The sequence below is a fragment of the Rousettus aegyptiacus genome, unplaced genomic scaffold (genome assembly GCF_014176215.1).
Source record: "Rousettus aegyptiacus isolate mRouAeg1 unplaced genomic scaffold, mRouAeg1.p scaffold_m13_p_5, whole genome shotgun sequence".
NCBI lineage: Eukaryota > Metazoa > Chordata > Mammalia > Chiroptera > Pteropodidae > Rousettus > Rousettus aegyptiacus.
Genome location: NW_023416308.1, coordinates 99,906,839 through 99,933,145, shown reverse-complemented (window position 1 = coordinate 99,933,145; position 26,307 = coordinate 99,906,839). Strand labels below are relative to the sequence as shown.

Here is a 26,307-nt window from a genome sequence, read left to right as displayed (position 1 = left end):
AAAACAAAAAACAAAAACAAGGAAGATCGGAAACCAAGACCACTACATGAATTTCTCAGATGAAAATAAGAAGAATGAGAGTAGAAGCTGAAGGCTGATGTGGCCAGGGAGCGCGAAGGGTTGCCGACGACCCACGGGCTGCGGCAGGGACAGCGCGACCGAGCCGACCTCCACCCTGAGCTTGGTGACACGGATAAGGAACAATCCTACAGAAACCAGCAGAGGACCTTCACGGTCAGGGTTTTAGCAACATGGTATCAGATTTGGGGTCAGAAAGTAGATACCATCAAACAAACTACAGTAAGGGTGAAGCCACCACAAAATTTCTGTTCCCAACAGATGCAAGGGGCCAAACCACCCAGCAGGAGCTAGGGGGGAAAAGAGGCACAGCTAGCTGGCTTCCGGGCACAACACCAAGTCCCTAGAATGACCACAGTGAGCACCGGCCCGTGCCGGCCACTTTCATAGGAACCTGGGTTCGTAAACCTTGGCCATACTGCCAACCTCAGTCTCGATTCCAACACCCTCCAAAGCCTGCCTGGCAGCCAATACCCGTCAGAAGAAACGGCAAGATGCAGCTTTCACCTATGTGGAATCAGTGAGTACCCGCAGGCGGTTCGTCTTTCTAGGATGTTATTTATTAAAAATAGATCAAATAGATCCTCTATCCCTTCCTCACCCCTTCTAGAAACCGTCTTTTCCAACATTTTTTCCCAAATGTATGAAATAAGTTTCGGGGACTCCAACGTCGTATCTTTCCTAAATTAAGAGCTCGGGGTTTTCTGGGACACCGGGACGGCAGGCCTGCTGGAGCCGGGAGGGGATGGTGCGCGGCGGTCCAATCCCAGTGCGAGCAACAGTGGCTGCCACGGCCAGCTGGTGGGACCAGCGCTCCTGCTGCTCCAGGCCTCAGGGAGTCTGGACGAGTCTGTGACGAGAGAGCCCGGGGCTCCAGCAGCAGCCGCCTGAGCATCACCAGAAAGCTGTGTACTTAACACCTGAGAAGAGACTAGTGTCAATGTGGCTTCTATACATGTAAGAAGGAACCAAAAGGGCTGGAGCCAAAGCAAACTATGAACTTAGGGGAACGGAAGGCCTGAGGCCGGGGGAGGAGAGACGGACCCCGGCCGTGCCGCAGCCTTGCCCCTCCATGGAGTTCCAAGCAGACGCATTCAGAAGTGACGTTGCTTTAAGTCAGCCTCAGTCCAGACTGAATTCCTGGCCAGCTGCTGGGTCTGATGGGGGCTCCTGTTGCTTTCAACAGTGCAGGCCGCTGCCTAGTGCAGCCAGAAGCAGTTCAGAACGTCAGGGTATCTCCTTACGAGTCCGCCGCTGACGCCCAAGTTTCTCCTCACTATTTCTTCCGCTTCAGTTTCATATCTTTTTTGTTCTTCATATCTCTGTTTTTCTTCAACTTCTTGTTCTGTTTGGGTTCTTGTTTGGCTTCTGATTTCCTTTTCTTGTCACTGAAAAGAAAAAAAAGCAGTAGGAAAAATAAAATATGCACAGATTTAACATCTCTCAGACTGCTTTGATTTGCCTGAAAAAGTGTTTCCACAATCTGATATAATGTAAGAATGCCCAGTGAGACATAAATGGTCTCCGAAAGCCTATCAGAATGCCAGGCATTGTGCTGGGGGCTGGGGACACACCACAGTGACCCAGTTCCTGTCCTGACTGAGCTCAGCCTGTGGAGGAACAAATCCACATCTCAACATCTGAGGTCTTAATTCTCTTCAGTCTTCTGTACACTCCCCTCTCCGAAGACCTCAGGAAAAACCTAAGGCATCACAAGGAAGAGTCCCTCCAGTCACTAACCACTCAGAACCACCCTGGAAACCAGACATGTTATCCCACTGGCCCTGAGGACAGTCCTTAAGATAAAGCATGAGACTCCCAGGCAAACCCAACAATGCTTTCTGATGTATTATTTTATTTTTATTTTATTTTTCCTAAATGAGAAGAAAGCCCAAAGGAATCATGACTCAGGTTCCACATTTCAGTGGGCTGGTGGCTTCCTCATTGATAGATGAGCATGGGAATCACTCAGTTTACGGCCACCTTCTTTCTGTCTTACATGTTAAAGATTCCTTGCAGTGGCATTTTGCCCTGGGAACGAACACCTCCCTATGAGGAGAGAATGAACAGTTCTGTCCAGGGAACATTAATATCCATTAATATCATCTGAATAAAGTGACCACTTGGGGAGGGAAAAAAAAAAAAAGAAAGCAAGGCCTCAAAGAATACATGACATCAGTGTTTTTACCTCCAAAGGTAGAAATTTCACAAGAGCTCAGAGCCCTCAAGCACATGAGCTACCACACAGGCTGGTCAATTCAGGAGGCCCCTGGCTGGCAGCGACAGCCAAACCAACCACAGGAAAGGCCAAGCTATAGGTGTTCGCTGGCCTTTTGTGTCGGGCACACTAAAAGCCATAGCCATCACTGGCCCTGTGCCATGTCTTCTATACTGTGCAAACCAGAAATTAGGACACACTGACTGTGGGCTTCCATGCCACATCCCAGAGCACCTGGGGCATGAGGCCGGCACTGAACCTTCCAGATACCACAGTGACGTGTGGAGGCTGCAGAAGAGGCTATCTGGTTTCTGGGATCAACAGTTCCTAGAGTGAGACGATCTCCCCTTTCCAAATGTTCCCAAAATAAACCCTGCAGGTGACCCTGTCGGTAACTGACAATGCCAAGACCTCACCCTCCTCACCAACCCCCAAACTAGCTGTGGCAGCCTCATCTCCAGAGGCCCAGGGCAGGGAGGCCTCATTCTCTCCCTTCAAAAAAACTCCAATGAAGGTTCCAGCCCCGGAATCGTGGTTATCTACAAACGCAGCTCTCCGCAGAGAAGCTGCTTGGAGCAAAGGTTCTGAGTGGTCCAGGGACTCCCAGGTTGCCCAAGACCCTTCCAGCTGGTCCCCGAGGTCAAAACTATTTCCATAATGATACATTATTCACCTTTTTCACTTCTATTTCTCGCAACTGTTCAGTTTTTCAGAGGCTACAAAGATGTGTGATAGCACAAAAGATTGAATGTAGAATCCAGCTGCTTTCTCTTAAGCCAAATATTAGAGATTTGTGAAAATATAAATATAAAAAATACCATTTTTCTTACTGAAATTTTTATGAAAAAGGATTTTTAAAAAACCATGAATCCATTCATTAATTCTGAATAAGGAAATTTTTAAAAATGTCTCAGTATTTAGCTTCTACTGTGGAAAATATGGATACAACCTACATAAATGAAAGCTCCTTGGAATCCCGCAATAATTGTTATAATATAAAGGAACTCTGAGACCCAAAACTTTGAGAACCGCCGGCTTAGGGGAAGGAGAGTACAGCAGGCATAACTACGGGCACTGCAGTGGACAAACCTGGTCCCGATTCTGGCTCTGCCCAGACCGGCTGTGTGCTTCTCCGTAAGCTACTCAACACTTTCGAGCCTTGGGCACTGCAGCTTTAAAGCAGTGATGGTAACAAAAGAGCCACCTGGCGCTGTTCTGAAGGTGAACGGACACCGCGTTAACGCCCACGGGAAGCACTCTGCCACCGGCGGCTCTGGGACTGTCCCCTCAAGCCCATCCCTACACGTCTGGGAAATGCAGAGCCTCAGGCCTGAAATGCGGCCCTGCCTGATTTGTAGGAAATGTGCTACAAAAATAGTGATGCTCAAAAGAAAGAATTGTGACTTTTCTCTCAAAATTTTGGTTCCAACCTCCTATTTCCAAACGCAAGTTACTAAGAAGCGCAGAGACCAAAGAGCCTCTCCTATCAGATGTCAGGGCCTCACCTTTTCAGACTGACGATCGAAGCATTCTGCCCAGCTTTGTTTAAAACCTCATTCCACTCTTCATCATCCCCACGAATTATGTATCTAAAAGATAAAAGGGAATATCAAAGCCTGCTTGAAAGAAAAGGGGGCTGCTTAAAAGAAAATAAGCTAGTGACAACATTCTTATCAGACATGTCCTGCCATGAACGCCAGGCCACGCTGTGTCAGAGTTTGAGCTGCAGAGAGAACAGGCGTGCAGTGGGGCCGTGGGATGTGGAACCTGCTCCACAGACGGGAGCTTCTCTGGAGCAAGGAGGGTCACCAGGCTTGCCAGCAGGGATTGGCGACAGGACAGTCCTGCAGGGCAGGCAGCAGCCCGACTTCTCGCACCTAACTCTCATTAACTGCCCACTACCTTCTTGGTCGCTGCTACTGCCACAAGCCCTGGAATTGTGCCTCTCCCCACCTCTTGGGGTCTAGCAGTCCTGGCAAGTCAAAGTTTGATATTGCAAAGCTGAGGGCAGAGCTCGAAACCCTGACCAGAGACCTCCTGGCCACCTCCATCCCCCATGTCCAACAACCACCATTGGTAATGATCCGGCAGCTATGGAATGACAGGTCAGAGAGGCACGAAGGCCACTAACTCTGGAGTTGTTATTCCCATCAATCCACAGGGCGGGCAACGCCATTATAGTCTAAGCTCAGAGGGGACCAGGACTCCTCGTAACACAGGGCTCCCAGCAGGGAGTTGTGTTGGGTTATTTGTTGGCAGGAGAATCCTTTCTTCAAAAAAATGTACGTGCAAAAGCCAAATATAGAAAAGTGGCCATCAAAACTGGATGCTCATCAAACAACATCCCACTTTCCTGAGGGACCTGAGGCATGACAAGGAACCCTGGGGACCTCGAAACACGATTAGAAAGTCAATGTGGCAGCGCTTATGTGCAGAAACAAAGTCCTCCATAATTATGTAAATCGTGAATTAGGAGGTTTTCAGTTATTAGTGCTTCCAAAGTGATCCTGGGAAACACAGCTTCCAGGGCACTCGGGACATGGAGTAGAAGAGACCTGCAGACAGATTCTGCGGCCCGAGAAGACGAGGCAGAGCCCTCCCTTCACTTCCCACGAGCAGCAGGGGGGCCTTACTGAGAGAGATCCATGTCCTTCAGCTTCCCCACTTCTTTCTTGTGTTTCTCCTGGAACTCCTTTGCTGCTTCATCCTTCGGTCAGAGGAGGTCAGAGTCAAGCAGGGCACGAATCACAGAACGAGGTGAGGGGGCAGAGTATCACCACGATGAGCAGACATCTCCTGCTCCTCAGTTTACCCCCTGCACCATCAGAGGCAGCTCTTACTGGAGTGTGTATGAATATAAAGCGTGCATTTTGAAAAGTCTAAAGGGACGAACAGCAGCAGCTGCTGGACTGTTTGCACACGCGCACATGCACGCGCACACGCTCAGTGGGAGGCCAAAGTCTAGGGCAGTGTGTGCTCAGGCACATCCAGGGCAGGGACGGGGAGCGGCACTCGCTCACACCACAGAACACCGACACCACCAAGCTCAGTCAGGGCAGTGGCCTCCTCCCTAAAGGGGTGGGGGACAGTCGGCGCTCACGAGGCCTTCCGCGGGAGCGTACCAGGTCATCGCTCAGGGTCTTCATCGTGGGCTCCATGACCACATCCTTCACTGCCACCATCTGCTCCTCAATAGCCTTTTCCTGCACTTCGTTAAATAGCTACAAAAGATAACAGCCAAGAAGCAAAAGATGAAGCAGAAACAGAAACCCGGTCACTTGCTATCGAGTCAATGAGTGCAAACTGCATAGTTTAGGAGTCTGTGAATTCATGTTAAAAACGCAGACTGCATGGACGGCAAATTTCAGCAGTGGTACCTCTGGGAGAAAACATAAGACATTACGGATATAGCTGAAGTCCCCCATTTTTTCAGAGGTATGTGCATGCATGGGTGTGTGTGTATGTATATAGACTTGCAGTGGATACAGCCAAATATTAAGATCTATTCACTGTGTGGCAGGGGGTGAGTTAACATTATTTATAACTGACCAAAACCGAGGTTACCTTCACAACTTTGCGGATGATCCGGTTGAAAAGTCCCATCAACTGGCCCGAGGGCAGCTCGATCTCCTTTTCCAGCTGGTCCACGGACTTATGCTGCAGGCCAATCCCCAAGAGAAGAGCCTGGAGGATGGAAGATCTGCTGGAGTGGCCGCTGGCACAGGCCCTGGCCCACATAAAACGGCGCTGAGAACCAGAGCCGCTCTCTTTAGAACAAAGCTATCTGGTATGAAATAGAGACTGGCGCTGTGTATTCTGGAATCTTCTCTTGCACCCTGTTACTGAAACTACCAAGAACGCTCCCTCTTCCTGAAATCCCCAAACCTACTTATCCTGAAAAACAGCTGCTTCACACTACATTAAAAGTTTGGGGTACTCCTGGACCTCTGCTAAGGTAGAGTAAGAATCAAGGTAACATGCTGGGTGGAAACAATGTGGGTTCAAACTGCAACTCTTCCACTTATTAACTGTATGGCTGGATTTCAGAGCCCAAATGTTCCTACCTATAAAGCAGAGAGACTATTATCCACCCACCCATCAGAACAAAATCACGGCAAAGCATCCAACCCCAAATTCAGTACGTAAATCACACCACAAACCCAGCTTCCTTTCCGGCACACGAGCAGTAGGTAACTTACTGACTGGGCAGCAGACAAGGCCAGGTCCCCGAGCTGGTTCAGGAAATACATCCGGGAGACGGCCGGGATCAGGTCCATGATGAGGTGATAATCGACCATGTTCCGGGAATACATCTCTAGTCTCTTTAGGTCATAGGGGAGGAAGAGTGCTTCCAGCTCTTCCTGGTGTAGGGCTGCACAGGGGACAGAGCCAGACAGGTCAGGGCAGCCCGATGCCGTCCAGGGGCTGATGGGATTCCCAGATAGCACACACCCAGTCCCTGGGAGGCATTCGAACAGCCTCCTAGGGGCCTTCGGCCAGAGCAGGAAAGGAGCCACCTGGAAGTGCCTGCCCACCAACATTAACACACCACCTGGGCAACCTGGACGCTCCGCCTGCCAAGGGGAGGCAGCTCTGGTCCATGCAGGGACAGACAAGTAGCATGTGACCCTTGCTCAGAGATCCACGGAGCACATCGGACCAAGGAAAGGCTCCCAGCCCCATGGTTAAAGGAACACGTCCCCATTCTGTCACCTCTCCTCAGGCCCCAGCTTGACAGAAACTGTGCATGCTCTGCCCAGCACAAGAAACAGAGATTTTCCCATCAAAATGTAATTGGCAAAAAAAAGTATACACGCACATATTTAGCAACAAGAAAAAAAAAAAGGCCACAGCTGTTATTACTAATAATCCCTTACACATTTTTAAATATTCGAACAATTTATAAGCCCAAAGCACTCCTACGTGTTGGTCACAGAAGGTTGGTGGCGTAGACGTACTACAATTTCACAAATGAGGAAACTGAGCCTCAGAACTCAGCTAGTTACCTTAATTCACAGGATTTAAATCGGGTTCCATAATTTAGTAGGTGTATGACCTTAATTGACACCTAAAGTAAAATTACATCCCCCCAAGTCTTGTTATGAAGATGAAAGGCACTATGTGTGACAGCGCCTTTAAGGCGGAGCAGGGCCTGGCAGCAGGAGGCGGCCAGCGGAAGATGAAGGCCTAAAACCAGCCCCCCGATTCCTACCCCGTCCCCGCTCTGGACCACTGCATCTGCCTCCTGCTTCCACGTGACCAGACCACTACCGGCCCTCCGTGCCGTCCTGCCCAGCTCACCCGGCTGTGCTGGCTTTCCGACGTTCCTGTTCTGAATGATGTTCAGAGCCAGGGGAGGAGAGAACGTGCTGAACTGGTAGGACAGCAGAGCCAGGAACCGCCTTCGGAAATCTGTGGGGCACAACCGCACAGAGTTAGAGGTCTGGAGGCCCCCAGCTCGTCGCCTCCTGCCCCACTTCCACTCAGATTCACCTTTCCAAAAGGCCGCAAGCCAGGCTCCCTGGTCAGCCTCGCTCTCATCACTCAGAGTCTTCAGCATGATGCATGAGTGTTCTCCTGTCAGGTCATTCTGGAAAACACAAATTTCTAACTGCACCAAGAACTCCTTTTGTCAACAATCTGTCACCGCTAATGGGCAAGAATACAGAATGACAGGCTCAGTGATTCCACAGGCCTTTCCTTCTTCCCCAGCCAGGAGAGATACCTCGCCTTCGCGTTCTCACATGGCCTTCTCATTTCCTACACCAGCGCTTCCAAAGACCATGTTGTCCTGCGGCTTCCCAGCAGGCACCATGGCAATGGAGCAGAGATGCTCAGATCTTCAGAGCGTGACTTCTGCTCTGGACCCATGGAAGGGAGCCACCTGCTCACGTCAAGTAGATTCTGAACTCAGAGTTATTACAGTTTAAACTCTACATGATCCAATCAATGTGTTTTGGTGCCTTACAAGAAAAACTTTATGTCCAAAACCCAGAGTTCCCATGCTGGCAACCAGTTTGCAAGTGCAGGCTTCTTTAGATACTAAAATAGAGATCATAGGTTTTTAAATTTTTACTCCATAACAACAAAGTCCCATACCATAAAAATAGCTAATGGATTTCAAAAGAAGAGCATTCATAACAAAACGCCAGCATCAACTCACAAATGAGCAGCACACAACACCGGACCATTGGGACACACTGAGGTTATGCTGAACTCAACGTTCTATATTCTCCTTGTAGTCGACTATCAAATTTATAATCCAGCCTTGACCTCTCAAATGGAAACTACCTGGGATACTGGCTTTGTGCTCTCAAAAATCAAGTCTCCAACGCTCCTTCCTCTTTGCTGATGACCTCCCCTCACTGAGAAAACAGAAGCAATCAGAAGAGAACTTTTTAAACCTCCCAACACCAGGTCAAACAGCAGACACCTTCATACCCACATCCTTTGCCTTCCCTCCTGTGAATGATAAGTGGCCGCGTCTCCTGCACTCGGGGTCCTGCCCCCCCCCCCGGCCTCCACAAGGGCTGCATTCCTGCAATAGTCCCCCTCACCTGTGCTACTATTTGCATAACCTCTGCAGGATCAGACCCTGCAGCAACCAGCATGTTCTAGAATCTCCCGTTGGATAAACCTGCCCTACTCCCATCTCCCTCCAGCACCCTGTTTCACTGCTCCCTTTTGCTTTGTGTGTGACTCATCTATCCATGGTCGATTTCCTCACCTCTCACCCTCTCCAACCATGCTGATGCCTCCAGTCCACCGAGGCTGCCTTCATTTAGATCACCAATGCCGGAAAGTCCAACGGCCAATTGTTTTCACTCATCTTACTTGTCTCTGAACAGCAACTGACTCCCCTTCTTGAAACACGTTAACCTTGGCTTGTGACAGCAAAACCAGACTTCCTCCTAGGGATCAAAGCGACTCCTTCTAACTCTGTTGCTGTGTCTTCTTCCGCACTTCTATAAACACTAGAGAGTCCAAAGACCCACCCTCTTTCTATCTACTTTTACTCCCTACTTTCAACAGCTTTAAATATTCATTCACTGAACAGAAGTATTTCCTGAACACATACTATATATAGTAGATGCTATTAAGTGCTGGGGTTACAGCAATGAAGAAAACAGTCTTCAGCCATGCTACCCTGAACACGCCCAATCCTGTCCGGAAGCTAAGCAGGGTCAGGCCTGGTTCGTACTTGGATAAGAGACCACCTAGGAAGACTAGGTGCTGTAGGTGCAAAAAAAAAAAAAAAAAAAGGAAAGAAAGAAAAAAAAAAAGAAAACAGACCAACACGATCCTTGCCCTTGGGAAGTATATCCTATTGGAACGATGCTGACCACTCCCAAAACTACCGCCAGCCCCAACCTCCTCCTTGAATTCCAGATGCCGACAGTCAACTGCCTATGCCATATTTCCACTGGGAAGTCTAACAGGCATCTTCAGTTACTATGCTAAAAATCCCCACTTTTCCCTCCAAACCTGTTCCTACCCCCATGGGTGTTATCTCAGTAAACAGCACCTCCAAACCCCAGTGTCTCAAATACCCAGTCTCTCAAGCCAAAGGCCTAGGAATTATCCTTGATCTCCTGTGCACTCACCTTCCACACCCGACGCTTCAACAGTCCCAGTGAGCGCGACCTCCTCCAGCACGGCCCTCGCATCTGGCCCCTTCTCCCCACCGTCACTGCTTCCACCTCACACCAGACCACCACATCCCTCACCCTCTCCTTTTGTTGCCTCTACTTTGGGGCCGCTACCACCCGCGGTCTCCACAGCACCCACAGAACCTTTCCTCTACTCCCTTCCTCCGACTTACCTAGACCTGACTGCCCTGTTCTTTTAAGACTCTCCAGCCACGCTGGCCTTCTTTTGTTTCCTTCAAATCACCAATTTCATGTCCCCCTCGGGCCTGTATGCTTGTTGTACCCTCTGCTTGAGAATGCTCCTTTCTCTAGGACTGTCACATGGCTGCCCCTGATCATTCACATTTCAGTCTGAAAGGTCATCTTTCAGTGACTACTCATTACACTATAATTTCAGTGTTTGGTTTTCTTCACAGCACATATCACCACCTGAAAACGTATCTGTTCATTTTTTTGTTGCCTGTTTCAACCCAGTAGAAAATAACCTTCATGGCTTAGCATGCCCACTGCTTGATTCACTGAAAGGTGCTAAATATTTCTGTAATGAACTCCCAGTGATGAACACTCTCCCCTTCCATAATAATCCTTCATGGCTCTGTCATGAACTCACCTCCTAAAACCACTTTTCTTTCTTTTTTTTTTAAGTTCAATAAGGCCGTAGGTTACAGAATTCTAGAATCAGACGAGCAAGTCCATGTGCACTTCTGCCATTTTATAATGAAGCATAAAGCCCGGAAGACACCAGGAGTGAGGGAATAAATGATGTGATCCCACGGCCTGTCAGTGACGGTGACTATTCTAGTGTCCGTGAGAACAAGCCTCTCAGAGGCAAAGGAACACCGCTCAGAGCACAGCTGGGAGCACCAGGGCTCTGTGCAGGGACAGACCTGTCACCAGCTACAACCACAAACCCACAGCCCTCCTCTGCCAGATGCCTCACTCACCGGGGTCTGTCTCAGATAAACAGGAACGAACCCAGCTCGTTTCCAGAATCTGCAAAGATACAAAGAGAGCAGGTCACCGTGTGCGCGTTCTCAGAGTAGCCGACAGATACAGCTGGGAAGGGCCAGGAGGAGCGAGGAGCCAACAAACATCTGATAGACCCTCGCTGGAAAGGCAGACACGAAGCCCAAAGGACTCTCATTTTCAGGACACCAGGCCAAAGACGTGATGCAGGGAGGAAAGACAGGCAAACTCTTACTTGAGGAGCCTGGGGGTCAAGCCATAGGACACACCCAGGTAATCCAGGCGCTCGGCAGGCCTCTCATTCAATTTGAGGAGCAAGGGAGGCAGGTCCTTTCGGGGAGTGACAACCTCTTCCAACAAGCTGACAGCCTAGAGGACGCCAGGGAGAGAACACACAGTTCACCAAGGATGTCAGTGACATTCCCAAGCACTTCTGCCACCCCAGACTCTAGACTGAACACAACAAGCACCAGGACAGGTTTCTTGGTTTGTTCACATGGTTTTTAAAATATAGGAACACGACTAAGTCTAGCGCTCATTCCTAAGTATACCAAACCCCTAGATGAGCATGGACTCACACTGCTCAGCACCCAGAATGCAGAAGAACCACACGGTTTAGAAATAAATACCTAACAGATTCACAAAGAGACAAGGTAGGGTTCTGAAGATGGGGCTGAAGATCCAGTTCTGTCACTGGATATCTTTGCGACTTGAGAAATGACAAACCTCTGAGCCCGACCTTAAATAGAAGCCTTACCTCCCCAGTAGGCACACTGTAGAATTTAAAGAAATGTGTGTGAAAGCTGTCAGAGCTTTAACCATGCTTACCAAGAAAGACAGAACTCCCCTGAGCATGGGCTTAGTACTAAGAGAGCATAGAGCAGTGGTTTGAAGCAGGAACATGAATCAGCATCACCTGGAAGCTGGTTAAGACACAATAGTGGCCCTGCCTGAAGCTTCTGATTCAGGAGCTCTGGGGCAGGGCTCAAGAATGCGCATTTTTAACAAGTTTCCAAGTGATGCTAATGATGCTGACCTAAAGATCTCCAATGTTAGGCTGAAGAAAAGCAGCAGCTTCTCCAAAATGGGAGAGGAAATCTGCTACTGCTCAGAGAGCCCAGCATCTTGATGATGCTACCTTAAAAAGATGAAGACCCAGGAAAAGGTCGTCCCAGAAACCAGGAGTTTGGCCAGGGATGCTTACCTCACTGCTGACCGTGTGAATTTCTTGTGACGTCTCAACGACCTTTTCCTCAAGACAAGGGAATCTGCCTTCGTAGTACATCTGCAGCAGCTGCAGAGCTCGGCTGCCATAGCCCATCTACGAGCAAACAGGAAAGGGGAAGAGAGATGTTCTAGTCTGTCCACATCACTTCTACTCCCTGTATTGCTCCTAGAAAGCCTTCGACTCTGGGTTAAAGTGTACCTGACAAAGAAAACCAATGAAATCCCTCAGTGAGGCCAAAGCAGAGACCCTTACGACTGAGCACAGTATGACCCTCGCTCTCGCACTGCCCATCAAGAACAGCCCATTTGCCACCTGAGCGTGAGGATGGCTGGCTGTGCTTTCTGGTCTACAGATCAGCAAGCCAAAAACTGATGTCTCAAAGGCTAACTCCTCAGTGGGGATTTCTAAGAGACAGGAGATAATTACAGAAAATAGATCTGGTTCACAAGTCCCCTGTCCTCACACAGGAAGAGCAAGCATATGTGAGCGTCCCACCCACCACCCCCCAGCCCCAGGCAAACTCCAGGACTGGAGTGCCTGGAACTGCTTGCTCCTTGACCATCTGCCTACTCAAACAATGGAGTACACCTGTCCTAACAGGCCGCCAGCAACACGGCTGCAGCTAGTAACGGCACACCAGGTTTAGGCAAGAGAACACATTACCCCTTGATAATCCGGGTGAACAGCAATGCGAACAACCCTTCCACCTGAAAGGCCGCCAAAATCTGGGTCTTGGAACTGTGTGGGAGACACAAGCCAGTAATTTAGCAACACAACACATCCTCCAACACCGCCAGCTTCGATTACACAGACATGCCAGGGAAGGCGCATCACCTGTTCTGACACTGTCCACGGAATCAGGTCCCCTGAAGCCTTCTTGCCTCGAGACAAGCTGTTCAAGATGGACTGGCGAGAGATCTCCCCCTCGAGGCACACCTAGGGGGAAAGCAAGACTCTGCAGAGGAGGAGGCCGGGCCCAGGTACAGAGCCCACTCACACATCAACATTCTGCTAGTTCGGTGACTGAGCGAGCTGTTTCCACCCCAGGTCAGGCTTAATCCTTTAACTGACTCATCCATTTCCAATGGAAGTTTCATTACTTTGCCCTGTGGGTATCCTAACACCGTCATAACAAGGCTGAGTGCGAACATCTTCCTGGCCCAAAAAGCAAATACCGCACTGCAAGAGGGTCTCCACGAATGGTGTGCATGTGCACACATCAAGACACAGGATGCTCAGGTAGCTCTGTACAGAATAGTGCAAATTCGCAATGACTCAAGTGTCTGATAGGAAAATGATTAAACACAGTTATGGTGCATGCGTATAATTAAATGCAGCCTTTAAAATTATGCAGATTATAAATATTTCACACGCTAAAAAGAAAACTGTCAACCACTATGATCCCATATCTATGAAAAGGAAAAATAATATAAAAATGTATATATGCCAGGCATTAAAAACATTATTTCTTCCAGTCTATGTTTTCTCTTTTTATAAGTATCATGCATTGCCTTTGGAATAAAGGAAGAAAACAAGTTCTGTCTTGGGAGGAGCTATAAGTCGGAATACAAGTGGCCAGTCCTTTTACCCATCCAAGAACAGCGGGGCCTTCTTTAATGCACCCTCATCACCTGCTTTGATGCACCCAGCCACTTGGCTGCAAGCCAGAAATCAACATCTTCTCCCGCCCCCCATGATGCAATTACTGAGCCATTAACCCATAACACCTGAGCAGTTACCAAAATCAACGCCACAAGGACACCTGCTTCTGTACCTGGATGACGGCAAGCACTTCGGGAAGGGCATTCTGGGTGGGGGGCACGGGAGGCAGGAGGCAGAAGAGATGGTGAGCAGGCGCATCAGAGAGCATCTGAAGGTCGTTGGGAGAGTTCTATGGGCACAAACACAGGTCAGTGACAGCCACTCCTCTTCTTATCCTTTACTCAAGAGGCCACTCAGAATCAACGGATGACTGGAGTACTGCCTTTCCCAAAGCCAAGTGATGAGCCAAAACCCAGCGAAGCACCTTTTTAGTATCTTAGCCAGCCAGCCTGAGACTCTTCAAAATGGCTTAAGTGGGACTTGGCTTCAAATGCTTGCTGCCATCTCACCACGAGTGCTGAGGCTGCAGAGCGGGGGCAGAGAACCATTTAGTGATCACCGCCTCTCACAGCTGGGAAGTAAACTCTGTCCTGATGAGATACTGCTACTTCAAGAAAAGCTGTCACCACTACTAACACCAACTCTTCAGCCTTCCATTGAAGGGTGTTCATAAAAACGCTACCTAGACACTCCAAGTGTCCTTTTCAACGTGCCCTTTAGTTTTTAAGACTTTCCAATATTCTGAATTTTCATTCACTGCTCCTTAAAAATAGCCCAGAAGTACACGGCAGATCTCAAGTTAAACAGCACCACGAGGTTACATCTATGTCCTCTCAGCCGATCGGCTTAGCGGACAGGCAAGAAAGAGAAGTGCCCCTTTTAAATTGGGTGATGCTTTGCACCTCTCCAGCAACCAGGCATGGAGCTACGTGCAGGAATTCCATGCCTGCATACAAACCTGGAAGCCCAAGACAATAGCAAGGACAATGGGAAATGCAATCCCTCCAGCAAGATCACCGGCCCTTGCCAATGTCAGGACATGTAAGTCCCAGTGGAATAGTCACCTGCGCCACTGGGTAACAGAAGATGTGAAAAGCCAAGTAAAAGGGGTCTGTGGGGCTCAAGTTTACCCAAGGGCCAGCTGCAGTTACCTTGTAGTGAGAAGCCACATAGAGGGCCATAAGCCGTTGGAGGAAAACTTCGGAGGCCTTGTGGTAGCAGAAAAGGGTATCTCTGTTAACGTAGTAGCTGGGTCTGGAGTTAAGCAACCAAAACAAACCAGAGAGCCCAAAACAAGACATGCCAGGGGTCACTCAGATATGTGGCTTTCCCTCAGCTTGAGTAGAGGAGCCCCACATCTGAGCAGAAACTCATCAGGGAAAGAAAAGAAGGGAAATCGAGAATGTTCAACTTTCTCCACTCCCGAGAGCAGAGGTTTTACTCCAAAACCTTTTGTGTAATTCCTTCCTCGCCCCCTCTCTCCATCACGGGACAAATAAAACCCAGAAGGATACAGTTCACAGGCTTCAGGCAAGGGGCAGCCTGACACTATCCGAGTAATGTTGAGGCAGTCCAGGCACAGCAAGTCATTCAGCCACTTCTCCACCGCGTCCCCGGGGGCATATCGGATGGACTCCTGCAGGGAAACCTCATGCAGCGTTCTCGCTGTTCCCCACAAAACACACACAATGAGAAAGTTATTAAACACGTTCTGTCTAAAAGAGCAAGGCAAATGCTCTACTTTACCTTTGTCACGGGGTGCCTATGTAAATGTAGCTCTAGAATTTCAACCAACTGTTCTAATAGGTGTTCGACCTACCATGACATCAATCCTACCCTGAGATGGGGACAAAAAGGGCCTGGCCACCATAAGGCCCGGTCAGGCTCCCCCTCTGGTCACTGGTTTGCTGCTCCTTGAGAAAAGCAACTTCACCTTTGGGGACTGAACCTTTTTGCCTGATTGTAGGTTTGCTACACACATGATGGCTCAAGGAGAAGGGACCAGTGCGAGTCTGAAGAGCTGCTGTGGACTGCAAGGCCCCTTCGGAGATGAGGTACCTGAGGCCAGTCTGGCTGTCGTCGTGGTCTTGTTCTCAGCAGTGGTGCTGACCTGGCTCTGGGCACTCTGTTGACGCAGCTGCTGAATTAGCTTGAGGGACAGTGACCGGCCAGTGCCCTCGTAGCTAAGAGCAAAAGCAAAGACAATCAGACACAAGGTCGCAAATCCACTCTCTAGAAGGGGACAAAGAACTACTTTCCTCATTCTACCAAAACACTAGACTGCTGTTCCCCAAGGACAGCCCCGCTCACCTCTGAATTTCCAGCACAGCATGCACATGCCCAAGAGAGGCAAGGCAGCGCAGTGGCTCGATGAGGAGCCATGCTGGGTTCAAGGAACTCAACCTCTTTTAGCCTCATCCTCAAAAGGGGATGATTCTACACACCTCACAGGGCTGTGCTATGAACTAAAAATACAAGGACTGAAAAGATGACATGAGTAAAGCTTTTAAAAGAATACTGCAGCTGGGATACAGTTAAATGGTCGATTAACGAGAATTGCTGTCAGTAGTAACACGCCTGAAGGAGTGAACAGAGAGCGCTTCCCAGTTTGGAAAATCAAGATGAAACAAATCTACCGCCCAAGTAATTCTCTTCATTACAACTTTCACTTAAAAGGTGACATAAAACAACTCATTAAAAAAAAAGGAATCATCTACAATCTAATCACCGAACCAGCACTTTTTAACTGTATTTCCTCTTTGTCTTTTGTCATAAGCTTATGTGATCACCAGGATGGCTATAATCAAAAAGACATGACAAACACTGGCAAGGATATGGAAAAACTAGAACCCTTATACACTGCTAGTAAGAACGAAAAACGAAAAACAGTGTAGCTGCTTTAGACAGCAGTCTGGCAGTCTCGCAAATGGTTAAATGAAAAACTACCATTTTATCCAGTAATTCCACTCCTAGGTACATATATCTAAGAGAACTAAAAACATGCTCACACAAAAACCTGAACATAAATGTTCACAGTAGCATTATTCTTTATTGCCAAAAGATAGAAACAACCTGAATGTCCATAAACAGGTGAATGGAAAACCAAAATGTGTATAAACACACAATGAAATATTATTTGGCCATAAAAAGGAATGAAGTACTGATACCAGCTACATGGATGAACCTTAAAACAGTATGCTACGTGAAAGAAGCTAGTCACGAAAGACCACCTACTGTATGATTCCATGAATACGGAATGGCCAGAATAGGCAGATACTATAGAGAAGAGAAATAGATTCGTGGTTCCCTAAGACTGGAGGGCAGGGAGGGACTGGTAGATGACAGCTACAGGGTACTGGGTTTCTTTTTGGGCTAATGAAAATGTTCTGATATTGATTGTGGGGATGATTGTACAACTCTGTGAATACACTATAAACCATTGAATTATACACTTTAAATGGGTAAATTGTGTGATATGAGAGTTATGTATCTCAATGAAACTATTACCAAAAAAAGTAAAATTCAACTTTCTTTAAATTTTTTAATTTCAGTGCAAGTAAAGCAGTCATAATAATGAATTTATAATACAGATTAATCTTTCTAAGATGTGACTTCCATACAGAAATCTTTCTAATATTAAAAATATGTATTTATGGACCTGGAAAGATTTCAATATATTGTAATGTAAAAAACATTTTAAAAACAATAACTAAATTATGCTTATGTTCTTGTCAAAATGAAAAAGTGCACAGAAAATGTACACCAAAATCCTACCAGCAGCTATCTCTAGATGGCTGAATCAGCAGTGCTTTTTGTTTTTTTTTTAAATTTTTCTATAGCAAACATGAACTAAATATTTCAAAATTTTGAAAAACCTCTTGAGCCATTACAGGCTTGCCTTCTTATGCTAATTATAGTTACTTCATACTGTACATTCACATAATTCTAAGATATACTTTTAAGAACTTGATCAGGCCTACAGACAGGAGACACTCATCGCCTGGGTTATGAAAGTCTTCCGTTTGGGGTGCCCATTTAATGTCAGACCAGAGGGGAGCTACCGATGATTACTAAGAGCCAGCTCCCATTTGCAGAAGCCCCAGGAGAGAGTGAAGCAGCTGTTAAGACTCAGATTTCGGGAATCGGACCTACTTACCCATCCAGGCCCAGGCCACATTCGTTACATGCCACCTAATCTGCAAGGACATACAATAAGTGCAAGGACTACTCCAAGGCCTCACCCATTGATGGTGGATGCCATGAAAACGAGGTAGGGGCCCAGAAGACTCTTCACCAGAGGAAGGGGGATGGCGGCAGCTTCATCGATCACAACGAGTTCAGCCTGGCCCAGTTTCACAGCATCTGCGGGATGTATATACTGTGGGAACGAAAATTTTCTATTACTCGCTTGGCCACCTAATGTCGCAGCTATGATCACTGGTGAGGCATATGAAGGCCACTCTCCTTTCTCTATTCTCCCTTCCCCATTTCTTCTTTCTCTCCTTCCTCCTTTCCACTTTTCCTTGGCAAGGTAAAAATGGAATGCAATGGGCTTGGAGCCAGACGCCCGGGGTTTAAACAGTGCGACCACTGATTGTGCGACCCTGGACAGGTCACTTATCTCACAGAGCCTCAGATTCCTCTCCTGCGGAGAACATGCCTGTCTGACGGATGCTTCAAAGAAAACTGGGTAAATCTGTAAAATCGCCACACCCTGTGCCTGGCTAGTGTTGGTAAGTGTTGCCTCCCCTTCCTTTCTCTCTTCTTTGTCTTCTCATGCGTCTCATCTCCGCAGCCTCACTCTGGCCAGTGGGGCAGATGACTAATGGAGGATGTCAGGTTTCTCAGGCATCTACTATGCGTTAGGTACGGTGCACCCAGCTTTGATGCCATCATCACTCTGGCCAGTGGGGCAGATGACTAATGGAGGATGTCAGGTTTCTCAGGCATCTACTATGCGTTAGGTACGGTGCACCCAGCTTTGATGCCATCATTACAAAGGCCATGTCTCCCTGCAGTGATGGGATTCTTTGAAGGCTTAGTCCCTTCTTAATATACACAAACGCATTCACACATTTATTTATATTATTAGCTTGGCCACCTGAGGCCATAAACTTGCCATAGGCGTGCCATCTTTATGCGCACAAACAGCCCCTTCAGTTTCTTCAAGATTTCCTGCTGTATTTAAAGTTTGCAAAAGGGCGGTGAAGAGTTATTTTACAGGAGAGGAAACCTGATTAGCCAATTAACATAAACAAAGGCACTCAGCCTCTATCAATGCGGTGGCTGAAGACAACAAGGAGATCCATTTCATATGCAGAGAGGTAAAACTTAAATAGCTGCTGAACAGCCAGCAGTGGTGAGGACTTGGGGAAATAAAAACTCAAAAAAAAAAAAAAAAAAATGCTGGTATGAAGGTAAATTTAAAGACAAATTTAGAAAAATCTAAGAGAGCTGGGAAGCTACCATCCCCTAAAACCCAACAATTCCACTTCAAGAAAAACATAAATAAACTGCAGTATATATATATATACATACAGTGGTTAAAATCAACCAGATCTACAAGTTTCAATCTGGACAAGTCTTAAAAACAAATGTTGAGTAAAAAAAAGGCAAGCTGAAAAAGAACAAGTATAGTATGTTACCATTTATGGGTACATAATTATGGAGTAAAATATAAACACATGAATTGAAAGGAAACACACCGATTTCAAAATAGAGTTGCTTATGGGGAGTGACAGAAGGGAATGGGATGGGGAGGGGTCCAAGGGGGACTTCACTCTGTCTGTGATGTTTTAGATCTTTAAAACAAAAATATAAATGACTTTTTAAAAACAAAACAAACTCAGCAAATAGAAAAATGTCAACATTTCTTAAACCTGAGGGCTGTGAATCTGAGTGTTACATTGGTCTCTACATTTTTCTGTATGTTTTTGTTACAAGATTTTGTAACTCCTTTCCTATAAGTTGATGGGAAAGGGAGGCAGTGACCCCACTCATTTCTAACAGCAGGATAAACATCCTCAAACAGGACCTCATGTCTTGCATTCTTAAGGGGAACAACTAAACAAGCACCTCATAAAAGCAACAGAGAGCAGTCCCCTAGGGGAGGCATAGCGGACTTGAATCTAATATTCCTCTTTTTCAATTTCCAGCAAGTAGAAGGAGGCCTCAAAGAGACATAAATGGAGCCTCATAAAGTCAGTCACCTCGTCTGTGTTTAAACGCCAATCTAGAGACAAAAGGACTGTGGTGATGTGAGAGGGTCTCTGATTAAAAATCCAGGGAGCACCAAGGGCTGAGCCAGGTCACTTCAGGGAAAGATTCTCCTTCTGTGGTGTGTGTGTATTTTTCTTGAGTTTTAACAGGGTTCTCTCTGTATTCTCACTGCCCACGGCCTATCTCCCCTGACCCCAGCCCACCCCAACATCAGTCTTTCCTCCTCTCAGTTGAGGGAGTAAGATGAAATGGGAAGAAATACATAGAATGAGATTCTAGAGACGTAACAGGAAAAAATTTAAGATCCTTAGGTAAAAGGCACAAACACTTAACATCATTTATAATCTGAACTCTAATAAAAGATACGCCTCTTTCACAGGCATTCACTCCTCCCTGACCGGCATAAAGGTTAAAGGCTAAACTGCTAAATTTACCTGGCTCACTTCCCACCCCAACCCAACTCCAAAAATAATCAATCGGCCTCCTTCGCTAGGAGCCCATGGGTCTCCATCCCTTCTGCAAACCTGTCGCACTGATGCTTCTCTACGATTTAACAAAATTGCAGCTTTTGGACAAGCACAGACCCTTCAGGCTTACAGAGCCCTGGGGATTTATAGAGTGTTCAGGGAAACACTGTTTAAAAAGGGAAACAGGACACCCGCTAAACCACAAAGATTTGGAGTACATTTTTGCAAAGTTCTTTTTCTTTTAAATGGTGAGGTTATTGTTCTAGTTACAGACGCACCATTTTAAAACCTGCTGTAACTAAGCAAAATTAGAACTTATGTCAGAACAATGATTATATTTCTCTTGGAAGATTAGCATATTCTCAATCCCACTTACTCAATTTTTGTGGGACAAAACTAACTTTCCAATCTGGCTACATACATTTGTTAGTTTGCTTCAAATTTTTTTTTTTTTTTAAGAAGAGGGTGAAGATCTGCAACAATCTTATAAAACAACTGTCTAAAAGATATGCAATTACAAGGATGGGAAATGACTATAAAAGAAAACATTTCAGAGTCATTTAAACACAGCAGGACACTGGCCCCACACACCAAGGTTTTAGAATGAGCCTCACCTGGATGGTCTGCCTGTGTTCTCGGAATACATTCACTCTGATCACTGCTTTGTTAAATTCAGGATTTAGAGATTGAATAATCTCATAATCCAGATGCTCCTGATGGGGAAAAAGTCATACAATGACAAACTTTAGAAATAAGCTTTACAAACTAAATATTAAGAAAGGAAGTATGCATTCTAAAGAATCAAATTCTTATCTTTATTTCCTACCTGATATTGCAGAGCATCGAATCCTTTAAATACAAATTCGAACAGTGTGTGGAGGTTATCAGGGCTTGGGGAGGTAACAAAGATATTGGAGTACCTATTGAACAGAAAAAGAAGCAATTTTTTTAAGTAATTATGAAATCTAAAAAATGTTTATGGAACTTAAGAAATAAAGAAAATATTTCTGGTTGCCCCTGTCACACAGGTGATAACCAGAGACAATGGCAGGGGGAAAACTCAGGAAACCTTTTGGGGAGGAAGTGTACAGCAACTCCAGACCTGTGGAAATTTTTCCTAACTAAAACACATTAACAGTCTGAAGGAAGCAATTAACTAAAGGCATGTCTGCCAGCACACTGCTGACAGGCACTGTGGGGACAACTCCTTCGACACGCAGAACCAGCACGCTGCTCCCCGATCCTGTGCCCCAGGACAAGAGGGCCGGCAACCTCAGAGATTTCTGTAAATGTAAAGGATGCTAACGGCTAAGGGGCCGAGTGGCGCCACTGGAACAGCAAGAGGAACAAATGACTAAGAGTCAGGAGCTGAACTCAGTGCCAGTGCTACTGGCAACGGCTTGCTGGGGATCTTGGCCGAGTCACTGAAACTCCTGGGTTTCTCCATCTGTAAAATGCTCAAGGAGCACCAAGGAAGATGACGTGCAGGGGAGAACACGGTCTCCTAGATCCAGTACAGGCGACTGTTTATGCCTATAAAGTTAGAAGCACATACTCTGCGGAAGTTGCATGAATCTCCCACTCAGGGTAAAAGAAAAGAAAGTAACGTCACACTCGAGGCAGCTCCTCAGAAGCAAACAAGATCTTCCACTGATCAAAATCATTAAAACGTCAAACTTGAACTGCTCTCAGTCAGCAAAGCTGGTCATACACATTCTCATCTCCTGAGAGTTTTAAAGTTTCTTACCCATTTCTTTGCTTTTCTGTGTTTGGTCAATTTTAAAAGTGATGACAAAGGCCCTGGTGCGTGTGTGCATGTGTGTGTGTGAGTCTGTGTGTGTGCATGCATATTTGTACCTCTGTGGAGCTGGGGGAAAGTAATTGCTGTTTCTAGACAGGAACCTGAGACCTAGAGCAAGAGCTCTCTCAGACCCAGAAGTCTCCCATTCCTCTGAGCCCTAATCTTTCCCACGGCTTCCTCAGAGCCCGGAGCTCCTAGAGATGGGCAATAGGACTCCCTTACCCAAAAGCCACTGCCCCAGCAATAGCCAATCCCAGGGCTGCAGACTTCCCCCTTCCTCGGGCAGCCGTGAGCGCAACAGTACTCCTCAGGGTCTTTTCAGAGATCCCTTCGATGAATTTCAAGACAGCTTTGGCCTGTGGAAAGAGACACATATAAGGTAAGCTCTGAGAAAGGCCAATTTTCAGCCATCTATCACCACTGCCGTAAAGTCAGGCTGACGCCAAGGCCAAATAAAATGGGGACAGTTCTTATAGGTCAGAGTGCACCTGGACTTCCACTCCTGTGGTCACTTGCTCTTGGTCTTGAGGTTTTAAATATCAGTAAGATATTGATAATCCCCAAATCCACACCCAATCTTCCCAACATACCAGAGTCTTATACACATGCAACTGCCCCTGCACATCTCCACGTGTACCTCTAAAAGACAGGTCAACCTTAAAACTAAATGCCTACTGTGGCCCTCAAACCTCTCCACCTACAATCTTCCCCATCTCAGTTCAATGTCCAACTGTTTAGCCTTCTCCCTTTTCTCCCTGCATCTGATTTATCAGCAAATCCCACCAGTGCGACCTTAAAAACACACAAAGTCCTACCATTCCTCACCATCATCCTCCTCTACCACTCTAGTAGAAGCCACCGTCCTGTCTTGCCCCCATTGTTACAGTTGCCTAATTAGTCTTTCTACTCCCACTTTCATTCCTCTATGATCTAGACTCAACGAAGCAGCCGGAGAGCCTTTTAAAATTAAGCCTGGGATCCCTCTGGCAGCTGTGCTAAGAGACTATAAGCCTAAAACTTACCTCCACGAACCCCCCTCTCTCGTAGAGTAAGTGCCAAACCCCTTCCAGTGGCCTGCACCAACGCTCCCATCTCCTCGTCCTGCTCCCATCCACTCCCTCTGCTTCAGCCCAATGCTAGTCCTCGAGCACACCAGTCAGACTACCTCAGGCCTGTGTATCTGGTGAGCCCTCTGCCGGAAGCTCTCTCCTCAGAGAGCCACATGGCTCATTCCCTCAACTCCTTCAAGTCTGCTAAAATATCGCCTTCTCGATGAGGCTTTCCCTGGCCACTCCATCTAGAGCCATGGCATCCCGCCTCCTCCTGGCACTGTCTATCCCTCTTTGCTGCTTGTTACATGTCTCCATCGTTCATAGCAAGATCCACTAAGCTATAGGATCTGATTGTTTCCTTGATTCGTTGTCTGTCTCATCCTACCAGAATGAAACAGGCGTGTTCCTATTGCTTACTGCTGAGTCCAGTACCTAGAAGAGTGCTTGGCACCTGGGAGGGTATGTAAGATGCCAGTGGCACCGAATGAAAGGAGGGACTACCGCGCTACGCAGGAGCCAAACTCTGCTCCCCAACTGGAATCCGCCCCGGGAACAGGCCACTGAGACTGGGAAGAAGGCCAGAGCCCTGGCCTGTTGGGTCCCAGAGAAGCTGCCTTAAGCGCCTGGGCAGCGACACAAAGACACTGAAGAGATGCAGGCCCAGGTGGATGGAAGGAGGGGCTACAGGAAGCCGAAGTCTCTGCAGATGGAAGCGCTCAGAGGAGATCCAGGATCTACTCATCCTGACTCGGCCTTTGCCGAACACTGTATTTTACCCTTCTGTCTTTTACTTTAGAGTAGGGAAGTACAAACTCCAACAAAACATAACGGGAAAAATCCACTAACACAATAAAAGGGTACGAAATCGGGACTACAAATGCATTCTAAAATAATTTTCTAAAATGAAAAACCAATACAAAAAAGCAATCTGGTTTACAAAACAAAAAAGAACAAAAATGGGTGACCAGGAATTATGTGAAAAGGTGCCTGCTTCTTTCATAATTTAAGTAACACAAGAAAAAACAATGATCCTATGTTCCCACACCTGACTGGTAAAGACTTACAAGCTTCCTAGCACCCAGCGTTGGCACAGCTGCAGGGAAAAAGGCATTTTCACACACTGTTGGTAATTCCAGGTACTGGTGCAACACCCATTTTACTGTACACATACTCTGATCCAGCAATTCTCCTGAAAACTTATTCTAGAGATAGTGCCCACAGATGTATCTGTAAGAACATCCTAACAACATCGTTAATAACCGCAAAGAAGTGGAAATCAACCCAAATATCTAACAGGGGATCATTTGTACTCTACAGTATGACCTCTTCGTATATTTTTAAAATATTCATTTACATGCGTAGAAAAAGATGCAGAAGGATACACAATAAATTGTTAATAGTAATTGTCTCTGCAGAGTGGGACTGTCAAGTAAAATCTCCACTATTTTTTTCCAGTTTTATTGAGAAATAATTAACATACATTACTGTACAAGTTCAAGGTGTACAGCATAATGGTTTGATTTACACATACAATTGACCCATGAACAATGTGGGGTTAGAGGCACCCACCGCCTACAAAGTCAAAAATCCACATATAATGCCCTCCGCACATGCAGCTTCCCCACCACCAGCTGACCCTTGACCTGCGTGGGTCGACTGACCAAAATCCTCATATAAGCAGACCCACGCAGTTCAACCCCACATTGTTCAAGGCTCAATTGTATTGTGAAATAATTACCATAATATATCCAGCTAACATCCATCTTCCCATATGGCTACAATAAAAAGAAAGAATAAAGGAAAAAAATTTTCTCCTTGTGATGAAAATTCTTAACATTAATTCTGCAACACTACTACTCATACAGTAGTGTCTCCCTCTCCTGCCCTTTCCTCCATCTTTTCAGTGGTTCTAAGCTGTAGAGCTTACAGCTTAGACTGCATAGAGAGCTACGTAGTTGGCGATTCTATTTCCAGAAAGAAAAGAAATAGCCTACTGGGGCTCAGCCCCGACTGGGAGGTGTCACTGCAGCTGTTTTCCATCGTGATATCAGAGCCTAGTGTCCAGAGGTCTGTGCTGTCGTCCAGCTCAGGCTAGAACAGAACCCTGGACAACTACTGTGAACCCAGACGACGGGGAACAGCCCTGCTGTTGCTGCATGAGTCTGAGCAAGTGAAGAGGCCTCTGCCCCAAGGAGGATCGAAGTCTTGACTTGTCCTGACTTGGCTTCTCTTGCTTTCTGCATTGTTTATACTGGAGCAGGACGTTCTGAACACCACACCCACCTGGTCTAGGGTCTTGCAGCAGTCCACCAGCACGCCCACAGGCTGGGTGTCCTGCAAGCTCTCCTTCAGCTCCTTCAGCTCCAGATCAGAAGGACCAAGACTCTCATCCTACCAGAGAGAGAGAGAAGGTTTGCCATTGACATGCGAAGGAAAACACCGAAAATGCAGCCTCCCCTAGATTCTCAAGCCCCTGGCTGACTCACCGGGGTCTGCGGGGGCAGGGCCTCAATGCTGGCGGCGTGCGAGGAGATGGGCAGGATGTTGAGCTGGTCATCGATGACAAGACACTTCTTACAAGAGGCCAGAGAAAGAATAAATCTGAGGAACAAAATTACCATAGTGAGGTGCTGGTGGAGAGGGGGCCAATGTCTGCACAACAAAAACTGTGGCTTTTCTTCAAGGAAAATCATTTGGCCCCACGTCTCTAAGCCAAAACCTAGTTGGAGAGCAACATGAGGTGATTCCGAGCCTTCTCTATAAGGCACCTGAACACACTTTATACAGTAAAGAAAACTGAGAACTCTCTTAAGAGACTAGTTACAAGCATTCCTCTCGTGCACAGCCGCCACTGTTCCCTGAGCCATCTGGCCTTTCTGCATCCTCCTAGGCTCACCTTTCAGCACTAAGGTGTCTCAGGCCACTCTTAAACACACCTCACATATGCTCATCGGTCACACGGGGAAATACATACATACACAAATGGATTTACCTTGTGTCGCAAGGAAGAAAAAATTAAAGAGAGGA

General features: G+C 46.9%; 1 protein-coding gene across 2 annotated transcripts in view; it reads right to left on the bottom strand.

The window, feature by feature from the left end:
* Positions 1-616: 616 nt before the first annotated feature.
* NAT10 (N-acetyltransferase 10) overlaps positions 617-26,307 on the bottom strand; it is a 35,840-nt gene continuing 10,149 nt past the window's right edge. Inside the window, exons 7-29 of one of the 2 annotated variants that reach the window (XM_016147127.2) lie at positions 25,767-25,881; positions 25,564-25,671; positions 22,451-22,584; positions 21,254-21,347; positions 21,042-21,140; positions 17,983-18,119; positions 15,800-15,924; positions 15,256-15,406; positions 14,893-14,989; positions 13,914-14,030; positions 12,974-13,075; positions 12,803-12,877; positions 12,116-12,232; positions 11,147-11,280; positions 10,890-10,938; positions 7,790-7,886; positions 7,598-7,708; positions 6,496-6,668; positions 5,861-5,980; positions 5,419-5,517; positions 4,930-5,003; positions 3,802-3,885; positions 617-1,466 (exon numbers count right to left, since the gene is read on the bottom strand). In XM_016147127.2, the coding sequence (XP_016002613.1) occupies positions 1,355-1,466; positions 3,802-3,885; positions 4,930-5,003; positions 5,419-5,517; positions 5,861-5,980; positions 6,496-6,668; positions 7,598-7,708; positions 7,790-7,886; positions 10,890-10,938; positions 11,147-11,280; positions 12,116-12,232; positions 12,803-12,877; positions 12,974-13,075; positions 13,914-14,030; positions 14,893-14,989; positions 15,256-15,406; positions 15,800-15,924; positions 17,983-18,119; positions 21,042-21,140; positions 21,254-21,347; positions 22,451-22,584; positions 25,564-25,671; positions 25,767-25,881 (2,524 nt within the window). In that variant the 3' untranslated portion in view covers positions 617-1,354. The remainder of the gene's footprint in view (positions 1,467-3,801; positions 3,886-4,929; positions 5,004-5,418; positions 5,518-5,860; positions 5,981-6,495; positions 6,669-7,597; positions 7,709-7,789; positions 7,887-10,889; positions 10,939-11,146; positions 11,281-12,115; positions 12,233-12,802; positions 12,878-12,973; positions 13,076-13,913; positions 14,031-14,892; positions 14,990-15,255; positions 15,407-15,799; positions 15,925-17,982; positions 18,120-21,041; positions 21,141-21,253; positions 21,348-22,450; positions 22,585-25,563; positions 25,672-25,766; positions 25,882-26,307) is intronic. The other variant, XM_036220759.1, reaches the window with a different exon arrangement.